The sequence below is a fragment of the Xyrauchen texanus genome, chromosome 41, assembly GCF_025860055.1.
Source record: "Xyrauchen texanus isolate HMW12.3.18 chromosome 41, RBS_HiC_50CHRs, whole genome shotgun sequence".
In the NCBI taxonomy this organism is placed as follows: Eukaryota; Metazoa; Chordata; class Actinopteri; order Cypriniformes; family Catostomidae; genus Xyrauchen; species Xyrauchen texanus.
The window spans coordinates 5,587,449-5,600,832 of record NC_068316.1 but is presented as its reverse complement, the minus strand read 5'-3'; the positions used below and the strand labels follow the sequence as shown (position 1 = coordinate 5,600,832).

General features: G+C 35.3%; 1 protein-coding gene across 1 annotated transcript in view; it reads left to right on the top strand.

Annotated features, from left to right (window-relative positions):
• LOC127634491 (suppression of tumorigenicity 18 protein-like) overlaps positions 1–13,384 on the top strand; it is a 54,435-nt gene that overhangs the window by 12,878 nt on the left and 28,173 nt on the right. Inside the window, exons 2-5 of the mRNA XM_052114078.1 lie at positions 3,135–3,250; positions 5,598–5,646; positions 8,864–8,894; positions 10,725–10,918. Of these exons, the coding sequence (XP_051970038.1) occupies positions 5,598–5,646; positions 8,864–8,894; positions 10,725–10,918 (274 nt within the window). The 5' untranslated portion in view covers positions 3,135–3,250. The remainder of the gene's footprint in view (positions 1–3,134; positions 3,251–5,597; positions 5,647–8,863; positions 8,895–10,724; positions 10,919–13,384) is intronic.

Here is a 13,384-nt window from a genome sequence, read left to right as displayed (position 1 = left end):
TGATTGGAAGGAGGAGAGAGAGAGAAAGGGGAGGAATCTGGGTGGAGATACAGCTCAAGGTCTTTATTTATTCATTGTTTAGTGCCACGTAGTGCTTATTCCATAATTACACTCAAAGTACAATCTAATCATAACAGTCATTCTGGAAGGAAAAGGGCACTAAGTGTGTTTCGAACGTTTTCTTTTTGCTGTTTTTAACCTCAATTATTTTACAAGTCTTAATAATAACCAAAAGTGGCATTTTGACCATTTAATAGTAAAGACTAAAAAGTAGTACGCATTAACTTTTAATAAATCCAATCTAGCTTAACTTAGTGTATATAAGTTAATTCTAGGTTAGATACAAATTAAATACAAATTAAACAATTACAGCTTGTACATAGTGTGTAAGAGCACATAAAAAGCAGTGTACAGAAACTCAGTTACAATTGAAGTCCATTTGGCATTTGACTTGCAGAACTGATTGAATTTTAACTGCTATTATTATTACTATTATCCATTGTTTTTTTTTTTTTTTTTTTTTGTCTTATCTGTTGTGCCCCATGCAGATATTGTGCTAGCAAAATAACATACAAAATAAAGTGCCTTTAATGTGATAAATGTGTAAAGACACTTACAATAGAAGTCTATGGGGCAGCCATTGTACACTTGCCCCATAGACTTCCATTGATACTGCATAGCTGTGTACACATTTGGTTGTCTTTACATAGTAATGATCAGAGTACTAAGAATTATTTTCTGTGGCACTAGAGCTTAATTTTGCATGTGATTATAAGTATAAAGATAATGTTTGAGGTGTAATTATCAATAGACGTCCCTTGTTTTATTAAGTCTTAATGCACTTAAAAGAGCAACTTTTAACATTTAACAGTAGAAGGATAAAAAGTATGTTAGTGTGAACTTTTAATAACAAGTTCTCTTTTTTTATCCACTCTCATTACTGTATAACTTATTAACTTAACTTTAATAAGCTGTGAAATAAGATAATTCTGGGTTAGATGCAAATTAAATACAATTTCACCTTGCACCCATGCTAGTAAAAACAAACCAAAAAATGCTCATGTACATAATTTAACTTACACACTCCATGGGACAACTGTTGTACACTTGTATTTTACTGCATTGATTGAATTTGGATTGTAATTATTACCTTAATTCTATTATTTTAAACATTTGCTTTCTTTTTTACATTCTGAAGTTTTGCCCCATGCACTTTTTTTGCTTGAAAAATGACATCGAACATCAAATGCATTGTGAGTAAATGTAATACCGTTGCTTGCCCCATAGACTTCCATTGTAACTTATCCATTTTTTTTACATTCTGAAGTTGTGCCCCCATGCACACAATGTGTTTGCAAAATAGCATCCAAAATATAGTGCCTGCAGTATGAAATGTGTAAATGCACTTATAATGGAAGTCTATGGGGCAACTGTTGTATACGCTTGCCCCATAGACTTTCAGTGCAAGTGCATAACTGTCAACGCAATTTTTTATTTGGTTGTTTTTACAAACTGAAGTGGTCAAAATTATTTTCTGTGGTACTACAGCTTAATTTCATGTGTGGTAATATGACTAAAGATCATTTCTGTGGTTTAATTATCAGTTGCCGTCCCCTGAGCAGTTAAATTAGCGATTGTGACGCTGATAACTGCATAATTACCATATGCATTGTGTTTACTTTTTCCTTTTTTGAGGTTAGCATTCATGCACCAACATTGTGCTCTATCACAATGATTGTCTGTGTTTCTGCTGGGATTAACTTAATTATCAGAAATGTCATTCGTTTTACCATTCTTGTTTAAAAACAAATCTTCTTTGTATGTTTGTAAGGGTCACCATGTACCCATTTATTTTGAACAAGTCACGTCCATTGATGTTTAGAAAAGTGCAACTCGCTCTCTCTCACTCTCTCTTTCAGATTAGACAGGGCTTTGGGAAAAAGAGCAGATGGGTTAGGGCAAAGTGCACTGGCCGCATGCACACACACACACAGACATACACACGCTGCATCAGGAAGCACAATCTCCTTGGAGACCAAGAGGCCATGCACATTAGCGGCCCGACCCTCAGAGGGACACTGCCTGCGTGCAGAAGGGGCCGAGAAACCCCCTTATAATGATTCAGCAGATGACGGGCCGTTCGTAGAGTGGGCCGTCTTTCTTCTTATGCTAATGAGGGGGCCCCCTCCTCGTCCCAGGCCCTTGTGCTCGTGCGGTGGTGGGGGAAAAAGATGCTGGGAGTTTTTTTGCCATAATTAACACAAAGCGCTCTCTCTTTCTCTCGAAGCCAACAGGCATGAATGGCTCACCAATAGCAAAGTTCAGGCGTTGTGTAGCGCAGTGTTTAAATTGTCCCCGATGCGCACAATCACACAAAACTCTTCCCGGATTAACCATATTAATTACACACAAGCTATTTGATTTCTGTCAAGCAATCAATTTGCATCTTGTTAAGAAAGCCACATGAGGTCTTGTCTGTTAATTCGCTTCCAGGTTTCTCAACCGCACCATTCAGAACGTTTAGAGTTTTCACCTAAATGAATTGTTCCTCTTCAAACGGCGTGCACTGTGAAAAGTTTTGTAAGGTACTTGTAAATATTATTTAATATGACTGAAGCTGACTGCACTGAGTTGCATCAGCAAAATTCATTTTTAAAGGCAAGTTCACCCAAATATGAAAAATCTAAAGTTGTTTACTCATTGTTCCTTTTCTGTATGACTTTCTTTTTTCCTTGGAACACTGTATGGAATACCACCAAATGTTGGGTGGAACGGGCCTGACAGCCTCAGTTGCAGTTTTATTTTATTGCATGGAAAAAAAGATGCAATGAAAGTGAATGACTGAGGCTGTGTTCAATGGAGAGAAACAAAAGTCATATGGGTTTGGAACGACATGAGGGTGAACAACTAATGACAGAATTGTTCCTTTAAGAGTCAGATCTGGTATGCTCAGCTCTTCAGGGTAACAACTGCATATTTGTGAAGTTCATCACAAATGTCCATGTAACCACTTAGTGATCACGTTTTCACTCCAGGACACATTTGTGATTTAAAAGTTGATTTAACACTAATGAAACCCAAATATTCTGTAAACATCTGAAATGTGTTATTCTTTTGTCATTTTCTGCCCTCAGAGCATGAATGTCACACCCACGTCTTAGAAAAGCTGAAGAAAAGTGTGTGCAGTAAACGGAGCGGCCCGCAGGGACCTTTCAAAACATCTTATTCATTACAGGGTGAAGAAATAAAGGTAAAATTAGCCCTTTTATTCCTGCAGTGGATATACATTGATATACATTGGTTCAATCAGAGCATCATGTGCACTTCCGGTAGTTTATGCAGTCTTGTTTGTGGATTATGGATCAATTTGTGTCCTGACAAGAGGTTCACTTTTATTTTTTATGTTTATGGGTATTTACTTTCTGCATTATAATTTTAAGTCATTTTTAGTGATGTACCACACTGTAAAACATTCTTTAAACTCAAGTAGCTGGATACATCATTTCAGATTTAAGAAAAACTAAATATCATTTTTCGATATCATATACACCCGTAATATCTTTCTCTAGCTTTTATTTACATTCTAATAAAAATCTATATTTTTAAAAGGTAATACAATTTATGTTTAGCTGTTGGGAGTAAATTATCTAATTTTGCACTCCACTTATTTATGTTGTAGTTTCAATGTATTTTTATTTATTTATTTAATATATAAATGTTTAATATGTATTTTATAGTATTTGCTTTTTATATTATTATTTATTTTTATTTTATTATATTTTATTTATTATTTATTTGTATTATTTATTTATTTATTCATTTGTAACAAAAGTATAAAAAAAAACACATTCTGGCATGTTTTTCACTTAAGTTAAAATGTGCCTTATTTGGTAATATTAATATTTATTGATAAAAAATAAAAATTCTTTAATGTGACTGAATCAACTTTACTATATTAAGTTGCATGAAAGTCATTTTTAACATCAGGTCTGGTAGACCTCAGTTTTTTCACTTGAACATAAAGATTTCTAGTGTATTTTATAGACTATATATAATGGACGTGATACCTGAGCTATACAATACTTGTTGACATATGGTTTGGATTTGTAGGGTGGTAATAGGGGTAATTTAAGGATTGTCACTAGCCAGCTGTTGCCGGATCACACTGAAGTCTTTCCAGAACGTTTAAAATATATCAGATTACATAACCCTCAAAATCTGTGTAACCCTCATCTCACTTTTTTGGTTGGCAGTTTTCAAAATAAAACCTCATTCTCATCAGGCTAATAAAATAAGTCTTTTTACTCAACAAAATTGAAGGTAAACAATATGCAAAAAAACCAAACAAATAAACAAACAAAAAACCCTCTTATTCTCAGTTTTTAATATTTTCAGTTTCAAGTGGTAATCAACAAGAATCAGTACGGAAGTATCGAGCCACTTCTGGCGTGCTGCTCACGTTAGCGCCTATGTGTACACGACCGCGCGAGTGTAATGAACTAATCAGGTACATTAGTTTTTACAGAATGTAATCTATAGTGTTTGGGAGTTGTTTGTCTCAATAGGGACCCCCAGTAATCAAAAGTAATGAAGCTATTACGCGTCGGGAGCTGGGAGAGGGCCGGCGTGGCATTAAGAGTGGGCCACATAAAAGGTTTATTAAAGGAAATTAGGGTCCATCAGTGCCACACCTGCTCCCCCTATTATAAATGTATGACAGGTCAGTGGCTTCAATCACAACAGCCAAGCCGAGAGAAGGGGAGAGAGGAGTCGTGTTTCCCATTATAAGCGAAGTAACATCCCAGCCAGTGACTCACCGAGCTCACCAGACCCTCCGACCGCTATAGAGCGCCATCAGCCCAGAATAATTACATTTAATAGGTTTTATTTGGGATCAGCAAGGCACTGCTGGCAGAGGGAAACAGAGAGAGAAAGTGAGTAGGTACTGCAGTATTAACAACTCTTTTTGTCTGAACACACAGTATTGCACCACACTACTTATGTTTGTATTTTAGCATTATTATACGGAGTGACTGTCTCACCCTTTTAAAAGTAAAGCCCTGTCTATCTGTACTTGGCGGATTTTGTTAGTGTTGTTGGTGTAGTTTTGTGGCAAGCTAAGACAATTATACAGACAGCCCAGTGCGCACAATACACATAATAAACCTCATGCACTGCGTAAAATGCAGTGAGATTTCGCCATTGTATTTGTAAGACAGTTCAATGACCTTTCTTTTTGAGATCACACCACACTCCAGAACCGTCGAATTGATTGGATTTTGTTACTTTTGTTACTAATTTATCTATAGTAATCCTATCATTTTAAACTCACACAGTGTTTTTCACATTCTATCAAGTTGTGCCCCTGTGCAGAGATGGTGTTTGTGAAATAACATCCGAAATAAAGTGCGTGCAATGTGATAAACTCTTGCATCACACTAATCTGGCTTACTTATTATTAGTAACCTAAACTGAACAGAGCATGGCCTTTACTCTAATGATGAGATCCTTTAGAGATGAGTTATTAGACAGGATTATGCGTCTCTGAAATTGAAAACTGCTATTTGTTATTAACTTTTTGTCTGTGTTTTTTCCAGATGGAGTCTGACAGTGAAGAGAATCGAAGTGAAACATGTGATAGTGCGAGTAAGTACTATAACACAACTTTCGTTACTACTAAATCTATATATAGCAAATAAAGTTTAAATATAATATAATATGATATACATTTGTATTAATTACATTAATCAACATTTTTACAGTATAAAAAATTATTGTGTGGTAACCTAAAAATAATAATATAATATAATATAATATAATATAATAAAGTTTAAATATTTTTTTATATGGAATTAAAGTATCCTTAATGTAATAGATGCATGTCTGATATGTTAATGTATATTCAAATAGTTAAATGTCATAAATGTATTAATTATTTTCATACATGAATTACTGACATGCTGAGCATTATATAAAGTTTATCATGTGCCCCATAACTCTTATTTTTGCACTTATAAGGATTATATATTTTTAACTAAGATTATATTATATTATATTATATTCATTTTATATTATATTATATTATATTATATTATACTATATTATTTGATATTATATTATATCATGTTAAATTATATTATTTTATATTATATTATATTATATTATGTTTTATTTTATTATATTATATTATACTATATTATTTTATATGGATTTATATTATTTTATTTTATATTATATTATATTTATATTATATTATATTATATGTTTTTATATTATATCATGTTTTATTATATTATATTATTTTATATTAGATTATATTTTATAATATTATATTATTTTTTATTTTATATTATATTACATCATGTTATATTATATTATATTATATTAATTTATATTATTTTATATTATATTATATTATATAATTTTATTTGATATTATATTATATTATATTATATTAAATACAATATAATATATACAATATTGAGATACAGTATGCAAGTCTCGTCAAATTCTGCTGTTTGGTGTTTCTTTGTTTTAAGTCTATTATTAGTGCTAATAAACATGTACAGTATTATGCATTATATTTGCCCTTTAATAGGTTCACACAAACAAGGAGAACACATTTCCCATAATGCCACAGTTCAGCAAATCATTTGTCACTTTGATGGCCCGCTTCCTCTCGTGACCCTCCTTTGCTCGTGTGCGCACCCCCTTTTCTATGCACATTTGATCTGAAGTGTTAGTTTAACAGTCACACGTCAGGTCTGTCAATTTTAATATTAATATTATGCTAGAGAAAGGCGCGGTTGCCACGAGTATGCATTATGCAGAGACAGTGACTTCATTATGTGGCAATATTCTTTCAAACGAGTTAAGGAGGCCGTTTTGAATGGAAAGCATGACTGGGGACATCATTATTCAAGTGTTTAAAACCTTGTACTGTACCTCTCATGTGCGCCTGGCCCTTTAATGTGCCGGGAAAAATTCATGATGGTTTTTTATTGAGTCCTCTCCGTGGGATTGAGGTGAAGCTGTGAATAAGATTTCTCTCAGGCTAACAAACATTCCTTCTCTCTGTCTCTCTCTCTTTTCATCTGTATGTCTCTTGAGACTAAGTTCACAGTCTGGCTTTGAATATATCACATTGTCAGAGTAATCTGTTGTCAGTTCAAGTGAACCAGCATTTGTTTCCATGCAAAATGTGTCTAGTCTTACAATACAAACATTGTGTTTGAATAAAGTTGCTAATTGCACCTTAATTTTGACCCAGGAGAAAATACTTACCATGCTGAACATGCTTTATGAGATATAAAACATACCTTGTAGAGAATTTTAATTCTCTCTTTAAGTCTGCGAGTGTGGTTTCTTGATTTAAAGTGTAAACTTCAACCAGAAATTCAAATTCATTCATCATTTGCTCATCCTCATGTTGTTACAAACCCATATGACTTTCTTATTTCTGTGGAATACAGAAAGAAAACATTTTCAAGAATGTTCATGCTGCTCTCTCCCATTTACTTCCAAAACGGTGTTTTCGCATCGATGCCATAGAATAACTATTTTGGAAAACTTATTTATATTCTATCAAACCTTTTTCCACTACAAAGAACCTTTGGTGCAATTAGAAGGTTCCATGGATGTTAGTGGTTCTTAATGGAATATTAATTACAGATGGAGAACCTTTATTTGTAAAAATACTACAATGAAAACAGACGGTGATCAGGCTGTCAAGCTCCCAAAATGAAAAAAAAAAGCACCTTAAAAGCACAATAGACATAGTCTATATGACTCGTGACATATTTCAAGTCTTCTGAAGCCATACAAATGCTTTGTTTGAGCAACAGACAGAAATTCATGTATCCTTCTCTGTCGTAGCTCTTAAGCAAGTATTCAGACTTGGCTTTACAAGACATCAAATGGCAAACGCCACTGATTCTCGCATGTTATGTAACTTTATATGTCTTTTGGAATTCAGCACACAAGTTTGAAGCTTGACAGCCCGCCCTCACTAAATGCTTTCACTGTATGGAAAAGAGCAGCGTGAATATTCTTCAAAACATCTCTTTTTGTGTTTCATGAACGAAAGAAAATCATAGGGATTTGTAACAACATGAGGGTGGGTAAAAGATGGAACAATCTACATTTTTGTTTAAACTTTTCCTTTATGAGGTAAAAATTGAAATATTTGACAAGTTCTCTCTCAAATAGATACATGTGAGATCATTTAAGTTTGTACTCTAATTGTTTACCTCCATAATTGGCCAAACTAATAATTAAAACAAGCAATCATTTTTTCTTAAAGAGACACATGACACGTGCTTCCTTCACGTTTTGTTATGTATTGAACTGCATGCAGTCACCTGGACGTTATGACTACAAACCCAGCAGCACTTTACAAACCCACTAATCTTTACAAAAAAAAAAAAAAAAAAAGGCCATCTGATACTGGACAAGGCCAGCTGTATCCTCTCATCTGGCTGTTTAAAACTACCAGAAGAGAGGCTTATTTGCATCCCTGTCAAAGGACGAAACTGACAGGGGTGTGCGTTTCTTATAGATTTGCATCCTTTTTGCCATTATCCGTAACCATATTTTCAAAACCCTGATCACACAAAAGAAGGTAAAGAAGCAGGGTGGGGGGTTATTTCGTTTTGAGTTTTGAAGTATTTTATTTGCCACAAGAGCTCTTTCATGACAATAAGTGTCTATCACAGAGTCACCGAAAGCCTCGCTGTGTCCGTTTGAGTGTGGCATTAAAGCGAGAGGTGTGTGAAGGGCCATAGACAGGTGGTGGAGGGGCCGGTCTCACCGGTGGAAATGTAAACGCGTGTGTTTACTCTTCTCTCTCTCTTTCTGTTTGTAGTTCTGCCTGACTGCATTGCTGAGGCTCCCAGGTAAGTCAGAGTTCACTACCTGCTTTTGAGAGTCGAGTTTACGGCTTTATTGACTCCCTCAGAGCATACGTGCCAAAACAATAGCAGACATCTACAGAGGCTCCAAAGAAGTATTTGGACACTTAAGCTGATTTAAAGTATTTACATTTTCTTGCATTAGATACAGAATATCAATGCAAATGCTACAATTCTACAATGGCAAAAAAAATAAATTGTAATCAGTACTTTTGTCTATTTTTGTCCTAAAACAAGATACATTTACATGCGATAAGTACTGTACGAGAATGGATGACGAGACTTGCTTTAATAGATTTTTCTTTGTTTAAAGTGTAAAAATGGTTAGATATATACACAAAAAAAGCTATTTGCCAATAGGGTAAGAAAAATACAATACACTCTAGATGTTGTGCGGGAAAATCCCAGGAGATCAGCAGTTACCGAAAAACTCAAACCAGCCCGTCTCACACCAAACATCATGCCATGTTCAAAATCACTGAGATCACAATTTTCCCCATTATGATGGTTGACGTGAACATTTACTGAAGCTCCTGACCCAAATCTGCATGATTTTTTTTCATTTCACTGCTGCCAATCCATTGGCTGATTAGATAATTGCATGAATAAGTATATATATATATATATATATATATATGTGAAAACTGTAATTCATTATTTAGATTTTATTATTGTTTTTTTGTTTTACATGTATCGTAGATATTTTCTCTGAACGAGCATTTTTGCATTCACCAACTGGTCTCAGAGAGCACATATGGAAATGATCCACTAATGTTTGACAACCAGAAAGTGTTCAAATACTTTTGGTCTTCGTTTTGAACAGTATATCTATTATGTCATCTCTTGCATCTTTTTGTGAAATGTTTTGCCTGAAAAGTGTACTTGTGCTTTTATCTGTAAAATAAATGCCACGTGGTTTGTTATTGTGCTATCTCGTCCAATGAAAAGTGATTTTCTCTTTTCAAGTATAGCCTAAGTGTCAAAATACTTTTTGAAGCCACTGTACTTGATGTGAATTGTTTGTTGCATGCCTGTCATGCAATTGGAATGCATTATCTTATATCATACAGTGATTTTGTGCATATCACAAATCATCAGCGTTTTTATGATATAGGCGTACAGCAAACATTTAATCCTTTGTATCATTCCTTATTATGCAGTGTAATAGCTGATAATAGCAACAGATTTCTTACTGAAAATTATGAGCCAGTTCGTTTTTGAGTGTTTTGGACTCACACATAAGTTCACACATGAGGATCTGTGATCTGAATTTCTTAGTCACATCTTGAAGGGAATTTGAGATGCTGCCCTGATGAGCTCTGTAAGAAACTCGTTGCATCAAAGTATTTTAAAGTAAACATGAGACGGCATTCGACCCATTTGCAAGAATTCAATGATGTGCTAAGGTTCCAGTTTGAATCAAAAAGAGTCTTAGAGTCCACACCAATCCATCCAAGTCCGAAACCTGTTTTTAGTTTCCTAACATCATCATTTTCCGACATCAAGAACCAAGAAGCCAACTCAAGAATCCTATAATGTGGAAAACTGTTCTTGATATGAAAATAGTTCTTTGCTGAACCTAAGTTGTAACAAAGGACCATTGATGAGGCTTTACATACAGTCCTTCATATGCTGTATATGTTAAACTCATTTCAAGACTTTGACTTTAGAGTTGACACCCCAAAACTTCAATCCATCACCCTTTGGGTCAGATTCATTAGAAATGTAAAGATTGAATTTGAACTGAACAGCTTAACTAAGTGTCTTTCATTTTTGACAAAATCCATCCAATAAAATGGCACCCCTATTGATCAGTTTGCATCTCGGAGCGGGTAAAAAGCGAGCGGCCGCGGAAGGAGCCCGTGGGGTGCCAGTCAACAAGAGGAAATCTCTCCTGATGAAGCCCCGGCACTACAGTCCCAGCCCCTGCCCCAGCGAGGGGGATGACGAGGAGGACCTGGCAAGCGCTCTGGACAAAGACGCGCCCAGGAACACTGACACTCCAGCAGGTAGACAGATGTCCTGTTGTTTTGTCTGTTTTGATGAACAATTGACGCTGAATTTTAAACTACCATCTGTTGCATTCATATATTTGTTTCCCTCCTCCTCCGTCTCCATCTCTCATCTCCTCTCCCCCTCCCTCACTCCCTCAATCCATCCATTCACCCAAGTCCACCATGTTTGTCTATCACATCATTCTTGTGAAGTACATGATGGGTGAACGGTCCATACTTTCCTGTCCGGACAATTTTGGCCATTTCGTTTTTACTCTGACGTCCCGATTAAGCCGATTTCCTCCTCGAGCATCTTGCCTTGTACGTGACTTCTTTGAAACCCGGATTAAAACTAGGTGCCGTTAAAGTAGCTACAGCCCAGTTGATTATGCAGCCTGCAAAAACTGCTTTTTTATAAGCAAGTGTGGTTGCTTGCATAATTATGCAAATAGAGGAACTGAGAATAGAATGCACCAAATTATATTGTGCCTCCTTTACAAAAGAGAGCGATCACACACTCCAACAACAAAACATTTTTGGCAACGGAGGCAACGGAAACGTTAAAGTTGATATTACGTTTTAAAGCAGTCTCTTTTCTGTGAAACAAAATGCTGCCATTTCCTAATGAATCAAATTATGAGCATGTTGGCAACAATACCCATGCTTTACATGTTTACCTCCACACCCCTATAATCTGCACTTATTTGGTATATTTTTAACAATGTAACCAAGCAACAAACTCTAATTGTCCCTTTCGAAAGCTTTTGTTAGACCATCGCACGCTGCCCAAATATACATAATTAGGCATAATGTGCACCGCTCATTATTGGACACATGTGGGTTGTTAAATGGACAACAGAATAGCTCAATAAAATGAAAAGCATCATTGGAAATGGAATTTATTTGTTTCCCTGTATTCATATTACCCACAATAATCATAACCTTTTTTTTTTTCTTTTCTTTTTTTTCTAATTTATTTTCAAAGTTGTGGAATGATTAAGAAAATCTTGTTTTTCATATTTCCCTGCAGTCTTGCATCATGTTTACTTGCCAAAGAGCTATGGAAAATTGATATGCCTTGAGGAGCTACCAAAAAAAAATAAAGAATTAGGGTGTAACGGACATTTCAAACAAGACAGGGAGTTGATGGCGACTGGGACCGTAGCAACAGAAAGTGACATAATTAATGGATCAGTATGGGGAATGAGTGGAATTTCATGGCAAAAAAAATTTAAAATGAGAGGAATTAAAGGGGTGTAAGGCTTCCATTTGGTGCTGTTGTGTGTGTGACTCCAGCCAAGCTTCTGGTCTCCATACACACAATGGTAATAATGGTTATTCTGGAGAATAAACCATTCACCTGTTCCAAAACACAAATCACTCACTGCATCCAAGTATTTTTCGCCCTTGTTCGCTCCAGTCTTTTTTTCTCTTTTTTTCACTGTTCGATATTTATTTATTTTGTGGTCAGGCCTGTGGTTCCATCTGGATGGCAGTGAACTCCTAATCGCCCGCACTGTTAATTGTGTCTTAGCATATCTGCCGAACTTTTCAACTGCGCTGGACCAGTTTTGATTTTCACACAAAGAATTCAAACTGCGGACCAAAGCAACACAAATCAGGAAAATCTGCAACTTTTAAGTGCGCTTGCTTAGGAATTCATGCTTGGGTTTGTTTCATGCATGCAGATGCTTTATATTCACTTCCATTGTAGGTACCTCATTGTAACCCAGATTTTTGCTTTTTTTAAAGAAAAGAGGGGAAAATGAGTTGAAATTAATGTTGTGGTGATCAGCATTATGCTACATATGCTGTCGGTTGAGCTTAACCCTCCTATTCTGTTCAAGTAGGGCTGCTTATTTTACTGCTCGCGGTCATTTTTGACCAGAAGCAAATCAGGTGTAACTTATTTTTTATTTTATTTTTTTATTAACATTTCTTTTTTCCTGAAGTAAAAACAATACTTTTGGGATTTTATGTTTTAAGATCTTATTTAAATATACATTTCTCAATGTCCCGATTCATTTGCATATGCAAATAAGCAAATGTATTGTAAAATATATTAACTTCACTACTGTAAAAACCTAGTTGAAACAGGAAGAAAATGTCTCATGTATTGGGGGTAGATTGCTGCCATCTAGTGATAAAAGAAAAATAACATGACTTGAAAATCATGCTATAACAATAATAGCCTGTAGATGGCTGCAGTGTTCTGTGAACCTAATCGTAAACTTTTCTGTAGAGGAATAGGTAAACTTGACTTTGTTCTCTCTCTTTCTCTCTTGTTTTCTCTTGTTCTTTCTCTCTCTCTCTCTCTCTCTCTCTCTCTGTTGTGTTCTGTCTTCTGGCTGTGTTAATCTTACCCATTTTTGTCTGTCTGTGTGTTTGCGTGTGTGTGCGCTGCATTGTGGGGGTGTCATCGACTCACCCCTCATTTATGTGTGTGTGTATTCTGCATTGTGGCTGATTTGTGTAGATTTT